The 24,903-nt window shown below is 36.5% G+C and overlaps 1 protein-coding gene across 5 annotated transcripts in view; it reads right to left on the bottom strand.

The window, feature by feature from the left end:
* The window catches only part of TRPM7 (transient receptor potential cation channel subfamily M member 7), a 120,825-nt gene that overhangs the window by 65,895 nt on the left and 30,027 nt on the right, over positions 1-24,903 (bottom strand). For all 5 annotated transcript variants that reach the window (XM_049706034.1, XM_033408418.2, XM_033408416.2 and 2 more), the window contains exons 3-11: positions 24,387-24,425; positions 22,444-22,642; positions 20,116-20,329; positions 17,623-17,747; positions 16,641-16,812; positions 8,010-8,184; positions 6,806-6,929; positions 4,024-4,096; positions 2,136-2,236 (exon numbers count right to left, since the gene is read on the bottom strand). In XM_049706034.1, coding sequence (XP_049561991.1) covers positions 2,136-2,236; positions 4,024-4,096; positions 6,806-6,929; positions 8,010-8,184; positions 16,641-16,812; positions 17,623-17,747; positions 20,116-20,329; positions 22,444-22,642; positions 24,387-24,425 — 1,222 coding nt within the window. The remainder of the gene's footprint in view (positions 1-2,135; positions 2,237-4,023; positions 4,097-6,805; positions 6,930-8,009; positions 8,185-16,640; positions 16,813-17,622; positions 17,748-20,115; positions 20,330-22,443; positions 22,643-24,386; positions 24,426-24,903) is intronic.

Genomic DNA, 24,903 nt, shown 5'->3' with positions numbered 1-24,903 from the left:
GGAACAGAATGGAACTACAAAAACAGTCAGAAAACAATTAACAAAATATCAGTGAGTACATACTTATAATAATTATTTTAAATGCAAATGGACTAAGTTCAACAATTCAAACACACAGAGTAGCTGAATGGATAAAAATACAAGACCTATCTATACACTGCCTATAAGACACTCACTTTAGATGTAAAGACACACATATAGACTGAAAGTGAAGAAATGGAAAAGGATATTCCATGCAAATGGAAACCAAAAGGAAGCTTACTTGTATCAGACAAAATAAACTTTAAAAAAAAGACTGTAATAAGAAACAAAGATGGATGGCACATAATGATAAAGGGGTCAATTCAACAAGAAGATACAATATATGTAAATATTTATGTACCCATCATAGGATCATATAAATACATAAAATAAATATTAACAGTCTTAAAGGGAGAAACAGACAGCAATACAAAATAATAGAGGACTTTAATACCCACTTACATCAGTGGAGAGATCATCCAGACAGAAAATCAGTAAGAAAACATCAGCCTTAAATGACACATTAGACCAATGGACTTAACAGATATACAGAACGTTCCATCCAAAAGCAAGAGAATACACATTCTTCTCAAGTGCACACAGAAAATTTTGCAAGATAGACCATGTTAGACCATAAAACAAGTCCTAATAAATTTAAGAAGACTGAAATCATGTCAAGCATCTTTTCTGACCACAATGGTATGAAACTAGAAATTACACAAAGAAAACTGGAAAATTCATAAATACATGAAGATCAAACAACATACTACTCAACAACCAATGGGTCAAAGAAGAAATCAAAAGAGAAATTAAGAAGTACCTTGAGAGGGCTTCCCTGGTGGCGCAGTGGTTAAGAATCTGCCTGCCAATGCAGGGGACACGTGTTCGAGCCCTGGCCCAGGAAGATCCCACATGCCACAGAGCAACTAAGCCCGTGCACCACAACTACTGAGCCTGCACTCTAGAGCTTGCGTGCCACAACTACTGAAGCCTATGTGCCTAGAGCCCGTGCTCTGAAACAAGAGAAGCCACTGCAATGAGAAGCCCGCACACTGCAACGAAGAGTAGACCCCGCTCGCCGCAACCAGAGGAAAGCCCACGCACAGCAACAAAGACCCAACACAGCCAAATAAATAAATAAATAAAAAGTACCTTGAGAGAAACAAAAATGGAAATATAACATACCAAAATTTGTGGGATGCAGCAAAAGCAGTTCCAACAGGGAAGATCACAGCGATAAATGCCTACCTCAAAAAACATGAAAAGTCTCAAATAACCTAACTTTACACCTCAAGAAACCACAAAAAGAAGAACAAACGATACTCAAAGTTAGTAGAAGGAAGAAAGTAACGAAAATTAGAACAGATATAAATGAAACAGATTGAAAAGACAACTAGAATGAAACTAGAACTAGTTCTCTGAAAAGATAAAATTGACAAACCCTTAGCTAGACTCAGGAAGAAAAAAAAGAGAGGACTCAAATAAATAAAATCAAAAATGAAACAGATGTTACAACTGATATCACAGAAATACAAAGGATCATTAAGAGGTTAATATGAATAATTACATGCCAACAAACTGGACAGCCTAGAAGAAACAGATAAATTCCTAGAAACATACAACCTATCAAGACCAAATCATGATGAAACAGAAATTCTGAACAGTCTGATTACTAGTAAGGACCAGACAGCTTCACTGGTGAATTTAACCAAACATTCAAAGAACTAATACCAATCCTTTTCAAACTCTTCCAAACTCATTTTATGAGTTCAGCATTACTCTGATACCAAAACCAGACAAGAACCCCAGAAGAAAAGAAAATTACAGGCCAACATTCCTGACAAACACAGATGCAAAGAGCACTATTTCTAAAACTTTTTTCAGTTACAGGATTTTTAAAGATCTATACCCTATAAAAAACACAGTTTTTATCAAGAGGCAAATAGAACTTATTAAATCCTAAATGGATCTGAATGTTGCAGAAATGTTTGGCTACAATAAGTTTGCACTTTTGACTGACAGGTAAATGTCAAGTTAGGTAACAGTTGCAGCAAATACTTTGATATTAACTTAGCTTAATTAAATTATACTGTTTATATAGATTATTTACATACCAGCCACTGCTGTCCATAAACAAATACATGATTTTTGGCAATGTCAACTCTATCCCATGCCAATGTAAGGATGAGCTGGTCAAATGCAGATGCATTAGTGCCTAATCAAATAAAGAAAACAGTCGACAAGTTCAATTAATTTATCTCCATAAAATATGAACACTTATGAATTCCCCTCCTCCCCCTTTAATTACACAGCTGGTGTCAGTCACTATTCAGAGGTAGCCTGCCTCAGAAAGATAAGGTTACCCCAGGGTTGAGGACTTTTATTTTCCAACTATAGAAAAGACACAGCCTCATCCATTGCAAACAATTCAGAATGCACAAGAATGAACAGAAAAGAAAGATGATCTGTTTCTATCACAGCGATAGTATTGACTGTTAATATTATGAAAAATATCCTTACAGGTGTTTTCTGTGCATATATAAGTTCATACATATACTTTTAATTGTTTATGCAAAAGCAGGTCATACTATACAAAATACTCAGCCTGCTTTATGTATCATATTTAGTTTTCAATAACAGTACATACAGATGTACCTTATATATATATAAATACCTTTTAAAGGTGAACTAAAATTTATTCAACAAATATTCTAACTAGTGGACATTTCATGTTATTTTGAATTTTCTGGTGAGTGTATCTTTGTGCACATATTTAACAGGATGAATCCGTAGAAGCCAAATTGCTGTGTAGAAGGGTATATAATTTAAAGCTTTGGATACACTGCCAAAATATATTACAGAAAGGTTATACCATCCATCAGGAGTATACAAATACCCAGTAGGAGGATAAAAAGCTTTTTTTTTTTAATTTATGTTTTTTTTTAAATTATAACATCTTTCCATCATTTCCACATTTCCCCCAAGTATTTGTATTCTGCTAAAATCTTTTACTTAAATTTTGACTCATTTTTCCATGAGGTATTCATCTTTTTATTACTAATTTACAACACCTTTTTGTGATCCTTCCACATTCCTGTTCTCAGTTTTCTCATCTATAAAATGAGGAAAATAATAGGAAATCTTCCTCTTAGGGCTGTCACAAGGGTAAACAACATAAACCACTAAAGCACAGTAGCTAGTACACAGAAAGTACACAGCAAATATTAGGTGCTCTCTTTTTATTTTTTATTTTTATGCAATCGCATTTATTGATCTTGCCCTTTATGGTTTCTAGGCTTCCTATTACTTATGATCTCTTATTCTCAGATGATGTAAATATGTTATATTTTATTATAGTATTTTTCAAATGTCTGATCTATTGGCAATTCATTGTAGTCTAATATTTGGGAAATTCTTGTGAATGATAAGATAGTGCCCTCTTGCTCTGCTTCTGCCACCTCACTGCATATTGGACTTTCAGGTACTCAGACAGAACAACATTTTAATTTCTAATTTTTGAAAAGATTTTTCACTACAGTATTGTTTGTCTTATCAGTTAGATGTCTTTGGAAAGATAATAAGAGGAAAATAATTGAACTGCGTGTGCATTAACCCCTTAGTCCTAAAAGATACCATTAGTTTTCTTTCCAAATTTTCCTCCCTAATGAAAATAGCACATTTAAGAATGCTATCCTTAATTTCTATTAACTAATACTCTATTACTTTTAAACACTTATTTTTCAGCCAATTAAAAATGTGACATGTTTGACACATTCTTAACAGGATAATTAAATAGGTCTAATGGCATAAATCCTGGTATGAACTTTTTAAAAAGTTATAAGATTAAAAACAAAAGCAAATTTGTCAAAGAAAGTGAACACTGTGTCTTTTTCAAAGAAAAACTATTGAAAAATTCAGTTCTCAAACATTTAGTCAAATTAAAAAATCCTAACTTATATAAAAACACCATAAATGAAAGACCTAACAAATTTTAAGTCTTACCTTTAAGCAGTGCAGTAAGTATTGCTACATCTATATCTTGATGTTCCTCTGATCCAATGTGGAAAACAGTAATCTATTTAAAGATCAATTCATAATATTATGCCTTTATATTTTATAAGCTAAGACATAAGGCATATAAATCGCAAAGTAACTGCAAACTACTTGGCAGATATAGTTTTTTTGAGTCAGGAATAATTTCATGACAATCAAAACACAGAAAATTAAAGAATTTGTATCATTTACCAAATAAAATTCAAGTAGGGACTTCCCAGGTGGCACAGTGGTTAAGAATCCACCTGCCAATGCAGGGGACATGAGTTTGATTCCTTGTCCAGGAATATCCCACATGCCGCGGAGCAACTAAGCCTGGGCGCCACAACTATTGAGCCTGCGCTCTAGAGCCCGTGTGCCACGATTACTGAGCCCATGTGCCACAACTACTGAAGCCCGCGCGCCTAGAGCCTGTGTTCCGCAACAAGAGAAGCCACTGCAATGAGAAGCCCACACACTGCAACGAAGAGTAGCCCCCACTCGCTGCAACTAGAAAAAGCCCACGCGCAGCAACGAAGACCCAACGCAGCTAAAAATAAATAATAAATTTTAAAAAAATAAAATTCAAGTATATTCAAAATGTTTGGTTTCATATTATATTAATTTTTTATATATTTTATGTCCATTACTAGAATAAGCAATTTATGAGCTAAGGCTATAGATTACTAATCTGAGTAAATCCTTCTGTTTCTTCTGCAGAGTGGACACTTACTCAGTTCAAGTAAATATATGTGTTCTTGAATGAGAAGTGTTTTGTTGAATCCTTTTACTGGAAATTTATTTAAAATTATTTGAAACATAATACCATTAGAGAGAGGTTTTCATTTAATAACCTTTTCATAAAATAAAAGTCTATTGTTATAACCCCAATACGAATTTTTCAACTAACTTCATTTCACAGTATACAAAAATGAAATGCATGAAAGAAAACACCAGATCAAACCATGTTATCATCCACCTACTTAGAGAACTGTTAAAATTTTTTGTCTCTGTAAACTTAAGCCCATGTCTAGATGACTGAAATTAAGCAACACTGGTCTCTATGTTTTTTTATTGGAGTATAATTGCTTTACAATATTGTGTTAGTTTATACTGTAGAGCAAAGTGAAACAGCTATACGTATACATATATCCCCTCTCTTTTGGGATTTCCTTCTCATTTAGGTCACCACAGAGCACTGAGTAGAGCTCCCTGTGCTATACTATACAGCAGGTTCTCATTAGTTATCTGTTTTACACATAGCATCAATAGTGAAGCAGCACTGATCTTTAATTTGAGCACTCACTCAGAGGAAAATAGGGTTTTTTCCTCCAAATATATTTTAGAGAAGCCAATAATAACTCTTTAGAGTTCTTCCTTGATCCTGAACATAATCTACTGAGGCTTAGTTATGAAACTTTTCCAAAAATAGAAGTGTAATACATGTCTCCACACCATATAAAAACTATATTCTAGGGGCTTCCCTGGTGGCACAGTGGTTGAGAATCCGCCTGCCAATGCAGGGGACACGGGTTCAATCCCTGGTCCGGGAGGATCCCACATGCTGCAGAGCAACTAAGCCCATGCGCCACAACTATTGAGCCTGTGCTCTAGAGCCCATGAGCCACAACTACTGAGCCCACGTGCTGCAACTACGGAAGCCCGTGCACCTAAAGCCCCTGCTCCACAACAAGAGAAGCCACCACAATGAGAAGCCCGCACACCACAACGAAGAGCAGCCCCCGCTCACAGCAACTAGAGAGAGCCCGCGCGCAGCAACAGAGACCCAAACCAGCCAAAGTAAATAAATAAATTAAATAAATTAATTAAAAAAAAACCCTACAATCCTTCTATGCTATCTCTTAGCTTGAACAAAATTATAAATGACATCTTTACATGGTTAGAAAAGATTTTAAAATTTTAAATCCAAAGTTTTTAAAAAAGTATTTCTCCAACTGGGAATTCTCTGGAGGTCCAGTGGTTAGGACTCCATGCTTTCACTGCAGAGGGCCTGGGTTCAATCCCTGGTTAGGGAACTAAGATACCATAAGCCATGGGGAGCAGCCAAAAATTAATTAATTAAAAAGCATTTATCCAGGGCTTCCATGGTGGCGCAGCAGCTGAGAGTCCGCCTGCCGATGCAGGGGACGCGGGTTCGTGCCCCGGTCTGGGAAGATCCCACATGCCGCGGAGTGGCTGGGCCTGTGAGCCATGGCAGCTGAGCCTGCGCATCCGGAGCCTGTGCTTCACAACGGGGGAGGCCGCGGCAGTGGGAGGCCCGTGTACCACAAAAACTAAAAAAAAAATTTTAAATTAAAAAAATAAAAAAGCATTTATCCAATTTAGAATGTATTTGAATGAAATAAAAAGGCTTATTCTGGGCCTCCCAGGTGGCGCAGTGGTTAAGAATCCACCTACCAATGCAGGGGGACACAAGTTCAAGTCCTGGTCCGGGAATATCCCACATGCTGCAGAGCAACTAAGCCTGTGCGCCACAACTACTGAGCCTGTGCTCTAGGGCCCGTGTGCCACAACTACTGAGCCCACGTGCCACAGCTACTGAAGCCCATGTGCCTAGAGCCCGTGCTCCGCAACAAGAGAAGCCACCACATGAGAAGCCCACTCACCACAACAAAGAGTAGCCTCCGCTCGCTGCAGCTAGAGAAAGCCCGCGCACAGCAATGGAGACCCAATGCAGCCAAAATAAATTTATATTAAAAAAAAAAAGGCTTATTCTGTGAAATGTACTTACGAGCTCCTTCCTTTTCATACATTCCATCAGTGTTTGAAATAAATGAACTGCTTCACTCTGGCCAAAGTTAAATGTTTTTTTGATGGTTGAAATAATATCAGGCTCTGCTGCATCATGAAGATTCCTAAAGTAAGAGGAAACATAACTCAATCCACTGATTTCAAATTCCATTATTTGCAGAATCTAATATCAAGTCCTAGTGGATCCAGGCAAGACATTTAAAGATACTGTATTAATATTAAATACTTGACCCTGAGTGAAATTTTCTCCTTCATTAGACTCCTACTATAACTCATAAGGGTGGAAAATGGAATGGAGTGATTTTTCTCTTTGAATTATTTCTAATTTTTTTTATAAGGCATGTGTTAATGTTATCAGTTATACAGTATCTTATCATGTAAGATATTGTATAAAGATAATTTTAAGATAATATGGTGTAAAAAGCAGTATTTTAACAAAATGTGTTAAATATCAGCCCATTTGCACTTTTATTTCTTTTTCTCAATACGGAATATATTTACATGCTCAAAAATATAATATAAAATATAAAACTGTGAAAATTCATAGTGAAAGTGTCTTTCCCACTGTCTTCCATCAGCCATTCCACCTCAACTGCTTTCAAGAAACACTATTACTTTGTATAATGTTTGAGGATCTCTTTCAATACATACAATTATCTCCTTGTCTTTTTTCCTTCATAAAAGGTGCCAAAATCTACATGTTACTGTACATTTTCCTTTTTTTACATATATATTTTGGTAATCTTTCCAAATCTAATATACAGATACCTTATGTAACTACAAACTACTCCGTTGTGCAGAGGTACCTTAAGTTATTTATCTAGTCCCCTTGATATAAATGTTCTATTTTGTTCCAATCTTTTACTGTTACAAACCACACTGTATTGAGTAACTTTATATAAGTTATTTCACATGTGTGCAAGTACATTTGTAGGAACAATTATCAGAAATGGAACTGTTGCGTCAAAAGATACGTGCCTCTGTCTATTTAACAGGTCTTTGAAAACTGTCCACTACAAAGACTTATATTTTAATTCATTCCAATAATGTATCAGACAGGCTATTTCCTCAAGACTTAAGAAGGTATTTTCATATTATTAAAACACTGAAATGAATCTAATATTCTAAAAACCACAGCTTCTTTACATAAAATTATTAAAAATATGTTGTAATCATACACTTACCCTCCTTCTTCTGTCTGTTTATGAATATATGCTAGTAGATCTGCAGCCCTGCCTGTTCCTTCACATACGACGACTGGAACAGGAGGACTTTCCTGAAGGTATTCTAAAACTGTGAGGATAACGTTTGGCCCACCCTCAAATATAAGTGCCACCACAGGAACACCTTGACCAATTCCTTAAAAAAGGTAAAAGATTAATTATGATATTAGGCAAAATTCAGTAATTTAATCTTAGTTTTCACTCAATCAAAAATAAAATGCCGAAATATAATTTCTTATAAGACTGTGTTGACTTAATTTTACGTACTCAACATGATATATATAGTCTGATATAAATAAATTAAATACTGAATAAATTACTTTTGCACTGACTTTAAGTCTGTTCTAAATAACAAAATTAGAAAATCCAATATATAATGAGGCACACACTATAATTTATATATTCACTGAAAAGCAATAATTATTTTGTATATTTCACTAACTTTAACTCGACAAGAAATTAAAACACCAATTTGGTTTTCAGTTTTTTAATACTTTATGAGTTGAACTTCTCATATGTATTTGTCTTTAATCACTTTTAAAATGTCTATTGTTGATTCCAAATGCATTGAGACATTAATATAGAAATTAACAGAATCAGGATTACATAGGCAAAACAGATCAAAAAAATCCAAGACCTCTATTAAGAGTAACAAAAAATTCAGTGAATACCAATTTTTGTTTTACAATAACTTGTACTGCAGTGAACGAATCCAAAATATAGGTATTCCCTAGTGGGGTATGAAGGATAATAAGATATTCCTAATTTTTAGGAAATGCTATGACTCCATCATAATCTGAAAATACTGTTCTATAAGTTTGTATTTCTATTTCACTTTGTCATAGAGCTCACCTCCTTGGTCTCCTAAAATTATAAAATTTTTTTTTTGGAAATAAAAATCCAGATGTTGAGCCAGAAAGTTTGACCATGGTCAGACAGGAAGACCAGAAGACGAGGGGAAGATGGCGGAAGAGTAAGATGCAGAGATCACCTTCCTCCCCACAGATACACCAGAAATACATCTACACGTGGCACAACGCCTACAGAACACCTACTGAACGCTGGCAGAAGACCTCAAACCTCCCAAAAGGCAAGAAACTCCCCACGTACCTGGGTAGGGCAAAAGAAAAAATAAACAGAGACAAAAGGATAGGGACGGGACCTGCACCAGTGGGAGGGAGCTGTGAAGGAGGAAAGGTTTCCACACACTAGGAAGCCCCTTCACGGACGGAGACTGCGGGTGATGGAGGGGGAAAGCTTCAGGGCCGCGGAGGAAAGCACAGCAACAGGGGTGCGGAGGGCAAACTGGGGAGATTCCCGCACAGAGGATCGGTGCCGACCGGCACTCACCAGCCCGAGAGGCTTGTCTGCTCAACGGCCGGGGCGGGTGGGGCTGGGAGCTGAGGCTCAGGCTTTAGTCGGAGCGCAGGGAGAGGACTGGAGTTGGCGGCTAGAACACAGCCTGCAGGGGGTTAGTGCACCACGGCTAGCCGGGAGGGAGTCCGGGGAAAAGTCTGGACCTGCCGAAGAGGCAAGAGACTTTTTCTTCCCTCTTTGTTTCCTGGTGCGCAAGGACAGGGGATTAAGAGCGCTGCTTAAAGGAGCTCCAGAGAATGGGCGCGAGCCGCAGCTAACAGCGCGGACCCCAGAGACTGGCAAGAGATGCTAAGGCTGCTGCTGCCGCCACCAAGAAGCCTGTGTGTGCAAGCACAGGTCACTAACCACACACCCCCTTCCAGGGAGCCTGTGCAGCCCACCACTGCCAGGGTCCCAGGATCCAGGGACAACTTCCCCGGGAGAACGCACGGTGCACCTCAGTCTAGTGCAACGTAACGCCGGCCTCTGCCACAAGCTACCCCCCCCACCGCACTCCGTGCCCCCCCCACCCCGGGCTGAGTGAGCCAAACTCCCTGAAGCAGCTGCTCCTTTAACCCCGTCCCGTCTGAGCGAAGAACAGACCTACATGCAGAGGCGGGGCCAAATCCAAAGCAGAGCCCCGGGAGCTGTGAGAACAAAGAAGAGAAAGGGAAATCTCTCCCAGAAGCCTCAGAAGCAGTGGATTAAAGCTCCACAATCAACGTGATGTACCCTGCATCTATGGAATACATGAATAGACAACGAATCATCCCAAATTGAGGAGGTGGACTTTGAGAGCAAGATTTATGATTTTTTCCCCTTTTCCTCTTTTTGTGAGAATGTGTATGCTTCTGTGTGAGATTTTGTCTGTATAGCTTTGCTTCCACCATTTGTCCTAGGGTTCTATCTGTCCGTTTTTTTCCTTCTTTAATTTTTTCTTAATATTTTTTGTTTTAATAACTTTATTATATTTTATCTTACTTTATCTTACTTTATCTTCTTTCGTTCTTTTCTCCTTCCTTCCCTCGATCCCTCCTTCCTTCCTTCCTCCTTCCCTCCCTTCTTTCCTTCCTTCCTTCCTTTCTTTTCTTTCTTTCTTTCTTTCTTCTAATTCTTTCTTTCTACTTTTTCCACCTTTTATTCTGAGCCATGTGGATGAAAGGCTCTTGGTGCTGCAGCCAGGAGTCAGTGCTGTGCCTCTGAGGTGGGAGAGTCAACTTCAGGACACTGGTCAACAAGAGACCTCCCAGTTCCACATAATATCAAACAGCGAAAATCTCCCAAAGATCTCCATCTCAACACCAACACCCAGCTTCACTCAACGACCAGCAATCTACAGTGCGGGGCACCCTATGACAAACAACTAGCAAGACAGGAACACAACCCCACCCATTAGCAGAGAGGTTACCTAAAATCATAATAAGTCCACAGACACACCAAAACACACCACCAGACATGGACCTGCCCACCAGAAAGACAAGACCAGCCTCATCCACCAGAACACAGACACTAGTCCCCTCCACGAGGAACCCTACACAACCCACTGAACCAACCTTAGCCACTGGGGACAGACACCAAAAACAACGGGAACTACGAACCTGCAGCCTGCAAAAAGGAGACCCCAAACACAGTAAGATAAGCAAAAGGAGAAGACAGAAAAACACACAGCAGATGAAGGGACAAGATAAAAACCCACCAGACCTAACAAATGAAGAGGAAATAGGCAGTCTACCTGAAAAAGCATTCAGAATTATGATAGTAAAGATGATCCAAAATCTTGGAAATAGACAAAATGCAAGAAACATTTAACAAGGACCTAGAAGAACTAAAGATGAAACAAACAGCAATGAACAACACAGTAAATGAAATGAAAAATACTCTAGATGGGATCAATAGCAGAATAACTGAGGCAGAAGAACGGATAAGTGACCTGGAAAATAAAATAGTGGAAGTAACTAGTGCAGAGCAGAATAAAGAAAAAAGAATGAAAAGAATTGAGGACAATCTCAGAACCTCTGGGACAACATTAAACGCACCAACATTCAAATTATAGGGGTCCCAGAAGAAGAAGAGAAAAAGAAAGGGACTGAGAAAATATTTGAAGAGATTATAGCTGAAAACTTCCCAAACATGGGAAAGGAAATAGTTAATCAAATCCAGGAAGCACAGAGAGTCCCATACAGGATAAATCCAAGGAGAAACACGCCAAGACACATATTAATCAAACTGTCAAAAATAAACACAAAGAAAACATATTAAAAGCAGCAAGGGAAAAACAACAAAAACACACAAGGGAATCCCCATAAGGTTAACAGCTGATCTTTCAGCAGAAACTCTGCAAGCCAGAAGGGAGTGGCAGGACATATTTAAAGTGATGAAGGAGAAAAACCTGCAACCAAGAATACTCTACCCAGCAAGGATCTCATTCAGATTTGATGGAGAAATTAAAACCTTTACAGACAAGCAAAAGCTGAGAGAGTTCAGCACCACCAAACCAGCTTTACAACAAATGCTAAAGGAACTTCTGTAGGCAAAAAACACAAGAGAAGGAAAAGGCCTACAATAACGAACCCAAAACAATTAAGAAAATGGGAATAGGAACATACATATCGATAATTACCTTACATGTAAATGGACTAAATGCTCCCACCAAAAGACACAGATTGGCTGAATGGATACAAATACAAGACCCATCTATATGCTGTCTACAAGAGACCCACTTCAGACCTAGAGACACATACAGACTGAAAGTAAGAGGATGGAAAAAGATATTCCATGCAAATGGAAACCAAAAGAGAGCTGGAGTAGCAATTCCCATATCAGACCAAATAGACTTTAAAATAAAGACTATTAGAAGAGACAAAGAAGGACACTACATAATGATCAAGGGATCGATCCAAGAAGAAGGTATAACAATTGTAAATATTTATGCACCCAACATACAAGCACCTCAATACATAAGGCAAATACTAACAGCCATAAAAGGGGAAATCGACAGTAACACATTCATAGTAGGGAACTTTAACACCCCACTTTCACCAATGGCCAGATCATCCAAAATGAAAATAAATAAGGAAACACATTCTTTAAATGATACATTAAACACGATGGACTTAATTGATATTTATAGGACATTCCATCCAAAAACAACAGAATACACTTTTTCTCAAGTGCTCATGGAACACTCTCCAGGATAGATCATATCTTAGGTCACAAATCAAGCCTTGGTAAATTTAAGAACATTGAAATTGTATCAAGTATCTTTTCCGACCACAACGCTATGAGACTAGATATCAATTCCAGGAAAAGATCTGTAAAAAATACAAACACATGGAGGCTAAACAATATACTACTTAATAACGAAGTGATCACTGAAGAAATCAAAGAGAAATTAAAAATACCTAGAAACAAATGACAATGGAGACATGACAACCCAAAACCTATGGGATGCAGCAAAAGCAGTTCTAAGAGGGAAGTTTATAGCAATACAATTCTACCTTAAGAAACAGGAAACATCTCGAATAAACAACCTAACCTTGCACCTAAAGCAATCAGAGAAAGAAGAACAAAAACACCCAAAGTTAGCAGACGGAAAGAAATCATAAAGATCAGAGCAGAAATAAATGAAAAAGAAATGAAGGAAATGATAGCAAAGATCAATAAAACTAAAAGCTGGTTCATTGAGAAGATAAACAAAATTGATAAACCATTAGCCAGACTGATCAAGAAAAAAAGGGAGAAGACTCAAATCAATAGAATTAGAAATGAAAAAGGAGAAGTAACAACTGACACTGCAGAAATACAAAAGATCATGAGAGATTACTACAAGCAACTCTATGCCAATAAAATGGACAACCTGGAAGAAATGGACAAATTCTTAGAAATGCACAACATGCCAAGACTGAATCAGGAAGAAATAGAAAATATGAACAGACCAATCACAAGCACTGAAATTGAAACTGTGATTAAAAATCTTCCAACAAACAAAAGCCCAGGACCAGATGGCTTCACAGGCGAATTCTATCAAACATTTAGAGAAGAGCTAACACCTGTCCTTCTCAAACTCTTCCAAACTATAGCAGAGGGAGGAACACTCCCAAACTCATTTTACGAGGCCACCATCACCCTGATACCAAAACCAGACAAGGATGTCACAAAGAAAGAAAACTACAGGCCAATATCACTGATGAACATAGATGTAAAAATCCTCAACAAAATACTAGCAAACAGAATCCAACAGCACGTTAAAAGGATCATACACCATGATCAAGTGGGGTTTATTCCAGGAATGCAAGGATTCTTCAATATACGCAAATCAATCAACGTGATACACCATCTTAACAAATTGAAGGAGAAAAACCATATGATCATCTCAATAGATGCAGAGAAAGCCTTTGACAAAATTCAACACCCATTTATGATAAAAACCCTGCAGAAAGTAGGCATAGAGGGAACTTTCCTCCACATAATAAAGGCCATATATGACAAACCCACAGCCAACATCATTCTCAATGGTGAAAAACTGAAACCATTTCCACTAAGATCAGGAACAAGACAATGTTGCCCACTCTCACTGCTCTTATTCAACACAGTTTTGGAAGTTTTAGCCACAGCAATCAGAGAAGAAAAGGAAATAAAAAGAATCCAAATCAGAGAAGAAGAAGTAAAGCTGTCACTGTTTGCAGATGACAGGACACTATACATAGAGAATCCTAAAGATGCTACCAGAAAACTACTAGAGCTAATCAATGAATTTGGTAAAGTAGTAGGATACAAAATTAATGCACAGAAATCTCTGGCATTCCTATACACTAATGATGAAAAATCTGAAAGTGAAATCAAGAAATCACTCACATTTACCATTGCAACAGAAAGAATAAAATATCTAGGAATAAACCTACCTAAGGAGACAAAAGACCTGTATGCAGAAAATTATAAGACACCGATGAAAGAAATTAAACATGACACAAATAGACGGACAGATATACTATGTTCTTGGATTGGAAGAATCAACATTGTGAAAATGACTCTAGTACCCAAAGCAATCTACAGATTCAATGCAATCCTTATCAAACTACCACTGGCATTTTTCACAGAACTAGAACAAAAAATTTCATAATTTGTATGGAAACACAAAAGACCCCGAATAGCCAAAGCAATCTTGAGAATGAAAAACGGAGCTGGAGGAATCAGGCTCCCTGACTTCAGACTATACTACAAAGCTACAGTAATCAAGACAGTACGGTACTGGCACAAAAACAGAAAGATAGATCAATAGAACAGGATAGAAAGCCCAGAGATAAACCCACACACATATGGTCACCTTATCTTTGATAAAGGAGGCAGGAACGTACAGTGGAGAAGGACAGCCTCTTCAATAAGTGGTGCTGGGGAAGCTGGACAGGTACATGTAAAAGTTTGAGATTAGATCACTCCCTAACACCATACACAAAAATAACCTCAAAATGGATTAAAGACCTAAATGTAAGGCCAGAAACTATCAAACTCTTAGAAGAAAACATAGGCAGAACACTCTATGACATAAATCACAGCAAGATCCTTTTTGACCCACCTCCTAGAGAAATGGAAATAAAAACAAAAATAAATGGGACCTATGAAACTTCAAAGCTTTTGCACAGCAAAGGAAACCATAAACAAGACCAAAAGACAACCCTCAGAATGGGAGAAAATATTTGCAAACGAAGCAAATGACAAAGGATTAATCTCCAAAATTTATAAGCAGCTCATGCAGCTCAATAACAAAAAAACAAACAACCCAATCCAAAAATGGGCAGAAGACCTAAATAGACATTTCTCCAAAGAAGATACACAGACTGCCAGCCAATAAACACATGAAAGAATGCTCAACATCCTTAATCATTAGAGAAATGCAAATCAAAACTACAATGAGATATCATCTCACACCAGTCAGAATGGCCATCATCAAAAAATTTAGAAACAATAAATGCTGGAGAGGGTGTGGAGAAAAGGGAACCCTCTTGCACTGCTGGTGGGAATGTCAACTGGTACAGCCACTATGGAGAACAGTATGGAGGTTCCTTAAAAAACTAAAAATAGAACTACCATATGCCCCAGCAATCCCACTACTGGGCATATACCCTGAGAAAACCATAATTCAAAAAGAGTCATGTACCACAATGTTCATTGCAGCTCTATTTACAATAGCCAGGAGATGGAAACAACCTAAGTGTCCATCATCGGATGAATGGATAAAGAAGATGTGGCACATATATACAATGGAATATTACTCAGCCATAAAAAGAAACGAAATTGAGCTATTTGTAATGAGGTGGATAGACCTAGAGTGTGTCATACAGAGTGAAGTAAGTCAGAAAGAGAAAGACAAATACCGTATGCTAACACATATATATGGAATTTAAGGGGAAAAAAAATGTCACGAAGGACCTAGGGGTAAGACAGGAATAAAGACACAGAGCTACTAGAGAATGGACTTGAGGATATGGGGAGGGGGAAGGGTAATCTGTGACAAAGCGAGAGAGAGGCATGGACATATATACACTACCAAACGTAAGGTAGATAGCTGGTGGGGGGCAGCCGCATGGCACAGGGGGATCAGCTCGGTGCTTTGTGACCACCTGGAGGGGTGGGATGGGGAGGGTGGGAGAGAGGGAGACGCAAGAGGGAAGAGATATGGGAACATATGTATATGTATGGCTGATTCACTTTGTTATAAAGCAGAAACTAACACACCATTGTAAAGCAATTATACTCCAATAAAGATGTAAAAAAAAAAAAAAGAAAGGAAGACCAGTGTCAAAAATACCAACTTTTAAGACATTATCTACCAAAGAGTGATACCTACTCGTGTTATCAACTTTAAGCAAGGTGATTCTTACTTCACAATAAAGTATATTTTTCCTCTTCAATCTTGAATTTCAAAGTCGGGTATTGGAATATGTCATACATTAAGAATATTTCTGAATTCCTTGAGCTGCAGTGGGATTACAATAGCAACAAAGCTTCCAATGAACCTCTGTGGCTTTGGCTTTGTTATCTGAGTACCCTATTTAATCTCAGACTTCCTTTCCTAGATCTTATTTTGTGTAAGGTCAGTCATTCATGGTTGTTTTGTATGTTATCCTGCTACATAAGGAAATGAACACTTAAAGAACAGTCTACCTTTTTTAGAATGCTGCTGGCAATTAATACAGCCCAGGATAATTTCAACAACAAAAAATTTATAAATTCCCTTACTAGCATGAATTCTTTGCTGATTAATAGTTTTTTCAAGTTCTCTTCTCAGTCTGACTTCTGCCCCATACTTTCCAACAGTGCCATCATCCACCAATATGAAATGGGAATGTAGATTATTCAGAACATTCAATTTGCTCAGAGGGTTCAATAACGTTTGGTAAGGAGCAACCACCTAAACAATAGCAAACATTGAGAGTTAGTGGGCAGGATTAAATTTAATATAAAGTAAAAACAAATTTTGAAATAATCTGTAAAGGCAAGTAGGAGGTAAGATTCTATTTATGCATAGCAACAAATAGAAAATGTAAAAGAATATATCAAAAAGCATGAGCTTTTAAGCAGCTGAAGATTATTCAATAATGGGTTGAACCACAGTATTGTATTTCGGCTATCATTGCAGAATATACCATATTTCATCATCCCATGCAAAGGAAACAGCAGCAAACAAGCAAATAAACAAACAATGTGAAGAAACTATTAAGTTATTACTGAATAAAGTGAAATATATAAAGGACACTGAATAAAAGCAATCAAATGTCATAGTTATTTTTCCAGTCATAAGTAGAATCTTTAAAATTGATGTTAGAAATTCAATTGCACTTGAAAGTGATCATTATAATTCAGTAATTCCTTTTTAATAATCTCTTGAAAGATATCTATAAGCAATTCATATGTCTTTAACCTACTTGAATAAAACACCGGTATTTGATTACTACTCTTACAGACAATACAATTAATTCTTAATAGAATGTCACCATTAAAAATTTAATAACAAAGACTGGCATGACATGGAAACGGTGTGAAATAGTTATACAAAAGAAGGCAGAAACAATGTATTAACACTACTTTTTGTATCTATGAATGCATTTTCGAAACGGTCGTGGTATGATCATGAATATTTTAGGTTGACTTCGCATTATTCTTGCTCTAATTCTGTTTATACATAAGTTTAAATGTAAGAAAATTTAAAAAGCACTCTTACATCTCTCCCAACAAGATCATTTCTGTTTTCAATCACTCCCCACGGAGCTATTCCGATAGTGCAAATCTTTCGAGATGATCTGGAAGTATGTTCTTTAAGGGCATCACCAACATGTTTTGCCACACCTGTTCATACAAAATTTAATTCATTTTATTTGGAAGTCTTTACAGTGTTCAGAAGAATCCTTTGCTCAATAACATTACAATTGGTGGTATTTTTCTTTACATACACTAGATAAAAGGCAACAAGGTCCAAAAGACAAACTTACAAAAGAAAATACAAGGACAAAAAAGAAAAAAAACCCCCACAATGTCAAATCACTACAACTGCCTGAAACACACATAAAACTAACTTTTACCATGTTGTTAGGCCTAGTCTCCTCTCTTAGATTCCTCATGTTAACTGTAGTTTTTGTTACTGCTCTAAACATCATCTTAAAAAAAAGAAGAGTATGGCTCAGGACTATAAGCAAAGCACACATGCTCACAAAAAACTACAAAAGTTTTCCAACTGAGTCAAAACTGGGAGGAAAGTAGAAAAGATAATTCAAAAGAGCACACAACTTCTCATTATCACTTGTTATGGACTGAACTGTAACCTCTCCAAAATTCCTATGTTGCAATCCTAATCCCAGTACCTCAGAATGTGACTGTATTTGGAAATAGGTTCTTTAGGTTATCATGTGAAAATGAGGCTGTTAGGGTGGGCCCTAATCCAATCTGACTGGTGTCCTTATAAGAAGGGGAAATTTGGACACAAAAAGAGACACCAGGGATGCACATGCACAGGGGGAAGGCCACAGGAGGACACAGGGAGAAGAGAGCCATCTGAAAGTCAAGGAGATGCCTCAGGAGGAACCAAACCTGTTAACATCTTGATCTTGGGTCTCCAGAACTGTGAGAAAATAAATTTCTTTTGTTTAAGCCACCAAGTCTGTGGTATTTTATTACAGCAGCCCTAGCAAACCAGTGCATCACTCGATTTGATTTTTATAATGCATTAGATCTCATTCCTAACATGGATTATGGAAACAGCACCTTCACTGTTCTTCCAAGTGATGCCTTGCCTGTTTACAGTCTATTTTTAAACCATCATTCAAGTGATCTTTGCTCTTGTCAACTCTCTGTTTAAAATCTCCCCTTCTCATTCGATTAAAAGTCATAGTGCTTATGATGGCCTACAAGGCCTTATATGATGATCTGTCTCTTGCCCATGCTATTCACCACCCCACCCCACGCCAGGCCTACCACCACCACCACTCACCCATGACTTTCTGATTTCATCATTTGGCACTCCTTGCTCATTCCAGTCAAGCTACACTGGACCTTTCTTACTATTCTTCCAACACTTGCCACTTCTCCTTTAAATGCTCTGCCCCACATTATTCTTATCTTGCTCACTTCATTTCCTTACATCTCTACTCAAATGTCACCTTATCAATGAAGTCCCCTCGACCATCCCTCACTATCCCTCCTCTGTATTTCATGTGTCTCCAAAGCACTTATCATCTAATTTATTATACACTATTTAGTTATGTTTGTTGTTTGCATCTTCCCCACTAGAATATAAGTTCCACGAAGGTAAATATTTTATTTTGTGGAATGATATATTTTCAGCAGCCAGAAGAGTGCCTGACACACAATGAGGTTCAAAACACAGTTGCTGATAACAAATTAGATTTTTCCAAGCTAATTTAAATAATAACTATGTTTTACTTTGGATATTAAAATTAATTTGCCTTCAATATATCCAACCTGTCTATCTGACAGGGAAGACTTAGAATGAAAGATTATAGTACATTAAAAATTAATTTGAAAAGCTATTTCTTACCAGTGTCTAGGCAATGAATTGCCATTCTTCTCTCAATTTACCAGTAGTCACAGAGAGACAAGAACAACACTTCACTTTACAGTAGGGAGTCAACAAACTTTCTTATAAAGGACCAAATTGTAAATATTTTAGGCTTTGCAGGGCATACAGTCTTTGTCAGACCACTCAGCTCTGCTTTTGTAGCACAAAAGTATGATACAAATGAGTGTGGCTGCATTCCAAAAAACCTTTATTTACAAAAATAAGGAGTAGGCTGGATTTGGTGCATGGAGCCACAGTTTGCAAACCCCTGCTCTAAAGCATATTATTCTTGGGGATTCCCTGGCAGTCCAGTGGTTAGGACTTGGTGCTTTCACGGAGGGACGGGAGTCCCGGATTCAATCCCTGGTCCGGGAACTAAGATCCCACAAGCCGCACAGCATGGCCAGAAATAAATAAATAAATAAAGTCTTAATTAAAACAAAGTGAATGATAAAGCATATTATTCTTTTAAAAGAATAAATGAAAACCAAATACTTTTTCAGTTAGCATTTATACTTAGGAAGTAGATTATTTAACAGAAGAATTGAATATATTTATATTCAGTGTTGACTTTTCAAATATCTAATTGATATTATGAAGAATTTACAAGCACATCAAATAAAATTGGTATAATCACATTACCTGTGTTTACTCCTCCTGTTAAAATCCAGGCTCCAGTTGTAACTGCAGCTTTAATAAGACCCTTTCCAAGCAACTGCTTGATTCGTGGGTGAAGCTCAAATTTCTGCATGCCACCGTGTACAGAGATAACAAGTTTGGGTAATTCCATTTGCCATTCTTTAAGCAGAAGTTGTAGAATGACTTCAGGTTTGGTGTCATATGATAGCCTCACATACTAATAAAAAAGATTTTAAAACAATAATTAACAATTGAATATTCATAGGTTTCAAAATGCAACATTATATGACTTAAGAAAAATTTTGTTTGGATCAGATTATTATAAAATAGATTTCACAGGCTACTTGCAATATATTTACACTTCTAGGAATAAGCAATAGCAAACGATTTTAAAGTTGGAAAATCATTCCATAAGAGCTACAGAAGTAGTGGCACTGTAATTTTTAAACCAAGACGTAAATTTGTTACTCTTTCTGTTTATATAAACTTAATTACCATTCATCTGATTTACAAATTTATCCACAGTACTCATTGCCTTGTTTAACTATAAGTATGCATTGAGTGAGAAGTGTTAAGGATAGGTATGATGATGGGAAAAGGGAAAATAAGAGAAGAATGGTGAAAACATGGAGACTTCTACAACTCTTGCAACTATGAGAGGCAAATACTGAATTATCTGTTTGAAAGTTTGATCAATGATCTAATCCATTGATCAGAATTGTGACTATGCAGTAAAGTAACACAGATTTTTTTAATACAGATGATTGTTTCCTTCACTGGAAGTAACTGTGGATTTGACTCACAAATTGCTGAAAATAATAAATTTTGCTCAGTATTTCAAGGTGTTCAGATGGAATCACCACTTTAATTTTTGAAAAATCATTCTATAAGAAAATAAGCTATCATATCTGTGGAGTAAGTTCCTCTGGTTTGAAAGATTAAAAAAAGGATCTTTCTGGTAGGTGACATCACAAAATTTACTTGCTATGACTACTGTAATTCATTTTCTTTATCTAAAGCACCTATGACTTAGCTCGTAAGAAATCTAAAATATTCAGATGTTGGAAGAAAAACACTTTTTTTTTTGTGGTACACAGGCCTCTCACTGTTGTGGCCTCTCCCATTGCGGAGCACAGGCTCCAGACGTGCAGGCTCAGCGGCCATGGCTCACGGGCCTAGCCGCTCTGCGGCATGTGGGATCTTCCCGGACCGGGGCACAAACCCGTGTCCCCTGCAACGGCAGGCGGACTCTCAACCACTGCGCCACCAGGGAAGCCCAGAAAAACACTTTTAATCATCTCTAATAAAGGTTCTTTGCAAAACAACATATTGCCAATTCCTTTACAAATAGAGATCAAACACCAAGGAAAATTATCCCAAAATATCAGAATTATATAAAACTGAGAAGACTCCAGAATCCTTTAAGAATGATTTGTAATGAGATTTGTTCTGTACTCTTTCTGCATTAGTTCTGTTTAACTCATTACTATACTTGGGTACATTAAGTAATGTTTGGAAAACAATCTAAAGTTAATTTTTTTTAAAAAAAGATTATGTTAGTAATAAATGAGGAATTCCATTTCCAGCAATGATGGACTAGGTTGTTTTCAACTAACTGCCCCTGGGAACTAAAGAAACTAGAAACTAGATAAATAACACCTGTTGTTAAGCTATCAGTGAGCTACCAAAGCAGTGACAACTTGTGGGATCAGGATCCAAGAGAATAGAAAAAATGGAGAGACAGGCCCAGCATTTGGCACTGCTTATCAAATCAAGGCAGGGAGGGAGGCAGGTGGAACAATCTACGGGATAATATGTTGATACATCTAAATGAATAATAATTATGATTTGGAAGTTTAATACACGAAGAAATAAAATTCATGCCAACAAGAGCACATTAGTCATGAGGGAAAAAAATGTAGTCACAAGTATTCTAAAGTTTCTTGCGTTGTCCAGGAAGTGGTAAAAGTACTAATTTATAACAGTAACAAGTTATAAATGCATTTTATAGTATTTATTATAAGATTAATCTAAAGAATAGAAAAACAATGTATAAATAAAATGCTATAAAGAAGGAAAGCTTAATAAAAAAATACTTAATCCAAAAGATCAAAAAGAAAAGAAAAAGTGAGATAGTAGACTAAACTAAAAAAAAAGGTTCAATTCAACAAGATATAACAATTCTATATTCATATATGTACCTATACAAAGAACTTCAAAATACATAAGGAAATGATTGAAACTAATTTTCTGACACAATATTATTGTCAGGTAATAAACGTACATTATTAGGTAATAAGGTAAATGAAGAAACTCAAATACATGACATACCTTAGCTCTGTAGGAATGAGAACCCCCTTGAAAATTTATGACTCCATAAGCATCCGTTGGGCTCTGTTCTGTATGTTTTTCCACAGACCACTCTTCTAATGTCTGATTAAAATGGTCACCCAATTTCACATCTGAGTATTTCATGGCAAGACTTGCAGTAAAACAAGCATGTTGCTTGACCAAGCGACCACAAAAACACCTAAAGGAAAAAAGTAATAAAATTTTAAAAAGACCTTTTAAAAAATTAGTCAATGAAAAACCATATGAAAATAAATGAACTCAGAGTATGAAAATTAATCTTTTTGATTTTAGGATATCAGTAAATTAATACCTTCACCATAGAATTAAAATAGTATAAATACATTAGTATTTGATGATACAGTCTTCTAAATTTAGTATGGGGCATCTACTTCCTACTGGATGGGCAAAACAGCATTGGAGATTGCAGAAATAAGTGTTAGTGAACCTGAAGACAGATCAATACAAATGATCTAATCTAATAAATGGGAAAAATTATTTTAATTAAATAAAAATGAAACAGGGCCTCAGTGACTTGTGGAAAATATCAAGCAATCTAATATATGTATAACTGGAGTTTCTGAGGGAAGAGAGATAGAGAATGGGGCAGAAAAGTATTTTAGGAAACAATGGCTGAAAACTTATAAATTTGGTGAAAAATATGAACTTGCAGATATTTATGCAAGAAGTACAAAAAGAACCATTCCTAGGCACATCATAGACCTGCTGTTGAAATCCAGAATTACAGGGGAAAAAAAAAATCCTTAAAATAGCCAGAGGAAAAAAAGACCCATTACACACAGGAGAGCAACTACACTAACGACAGCTGACTTCTCACTAGAAACCAACAGCTAGAAGACAATATAATGGTATCTTCAAAGCACTGGAACGAGAAAAGTGTCAACTCAGAATTCCACATTCAGTGAAAATATCCTTTAAAAATGAGAGTAAAATAAACATATTTTCAGATAAACCAAGCTGAGAAAATTCCTCTCCAGTATATCTGCATTATACCAAATGCTAAAGAAAGCTCTTCAGCCTGAGTGTAAAGACACCAGACAGAAAACTTCCCATCTAGAGGAACAAATTAACAGGACTGGAGATGCTAAAACAACTCAATATATCTAAATGAACATATTCTATGCAATTCTTTTCCTAGCCCACCACCAAGAGACCTTCTCATCTTCCTCTTGTCTTCTTTCATCACAGCTTAAAAGAACAACATTACTCTTTAATTAGTTGCCTAAGTAAGAAATTTAGGTACCATCCTCAAATCTTCCCTTTCTCCATACATCCACCAAATCCTACTGAATTTGTCTGATTAATCCCTTCAAATATGCCTACTTCTCCTTCATCACCATAGCCACTATCTTAATTCAGGCTCTCATTTTTTGCCAGAATTACTCCAAAAGTTTCTAAACTATTTTTTTCTCCCAATCCAATCTCCTCAAAATACCAACTGCTTTTATTGAGGAAAAAAAAAAAAACTAAACATGTTACTTCCCTATATAATACCCTTTTAACATGAAATCAAAACTGTGTGGCATAGTACACAAAGAGCTTAAATGATCTGGCCCTACTTATTTCTCCAGACTCTGATCTCTCCAATATCCATCTTACATTCTACAGCCTATAGTTTCCTGACAGAACCATAATCTTTTTCACTGCCAGGCCTTCCCACATCCTGTTCTCTCTGCCTAAAATCCCTTTCCCTCAATCTTTACCTAAGTCACATTCAGCTTTAGAACTCTGCTCAGATACCTACACTTGAGTTTCAAGCAGCTTTGCCTGATCCTTCACCTCCCAAGTCTGAGTAAAGTAACCCTTAAACATAATGGCCTGTGAATTTATCCCAATGTATTCTGATTTCTTTTATACATTAGTTTTATTTTTCAAAATTTGTGCAATGAACTTATGAAAATTACCTGACGAGTTGTTGACAAATTTGACATCCTGGAAGGCACCTATAAAACAAGGTAAATCTATTACTTAAAGGGAAAAATTTTTTTTAGTTTAAACTATATAAAATCCATTAAAAAATACAAAACAAAGGAAAAATTATGTATTTAGTTTAATTTTTCAGTAGATAGCACAAGACATTTATACCTTAATTTACATATTCAAATAACTACTTTTTAAAACTAACATGATTTTCATATTTTAAATATAATTAGTTGTGACTTAAAACCCAGAAACCATAAGAGAAAAGACTGACAGATTTAACTACATAAAAAATACAACATTTTTATGTGGCAAAAATATGTCACTCATAAAGTCTAAAGGTAAACTGAGAAAAAATATTTGCAGACAAGATGTTAGTTTTCCTAATATATAAGAGCTTCACTGAATCAATATAAAATAGGAAAATATATAAACAGATAATTCACAGTAAAAACAAACATGAAAAGGTATTTGATTAGAAAAAAAAATTTTTTAATCCTT

Source organism: Orcinus orca, chromosome 2 (genome assembly GCF_937001465.1).
Source record: "Orcinus orca chromosome 2, mOrcOrc1.1, whole genome shotgun sequence".
Taxonomy (NCBI): Eukaryota; Metazoa; Chordata; class Mammalia; order Artiodactyla; family Delphinidae; genus Orcinus; species Orcinus orca.
The sequence above is the reverse complement of the archived record's forward strand: the minus strand, read 5'-3'. Positions and strand labels throughout refer to the sequence as shown.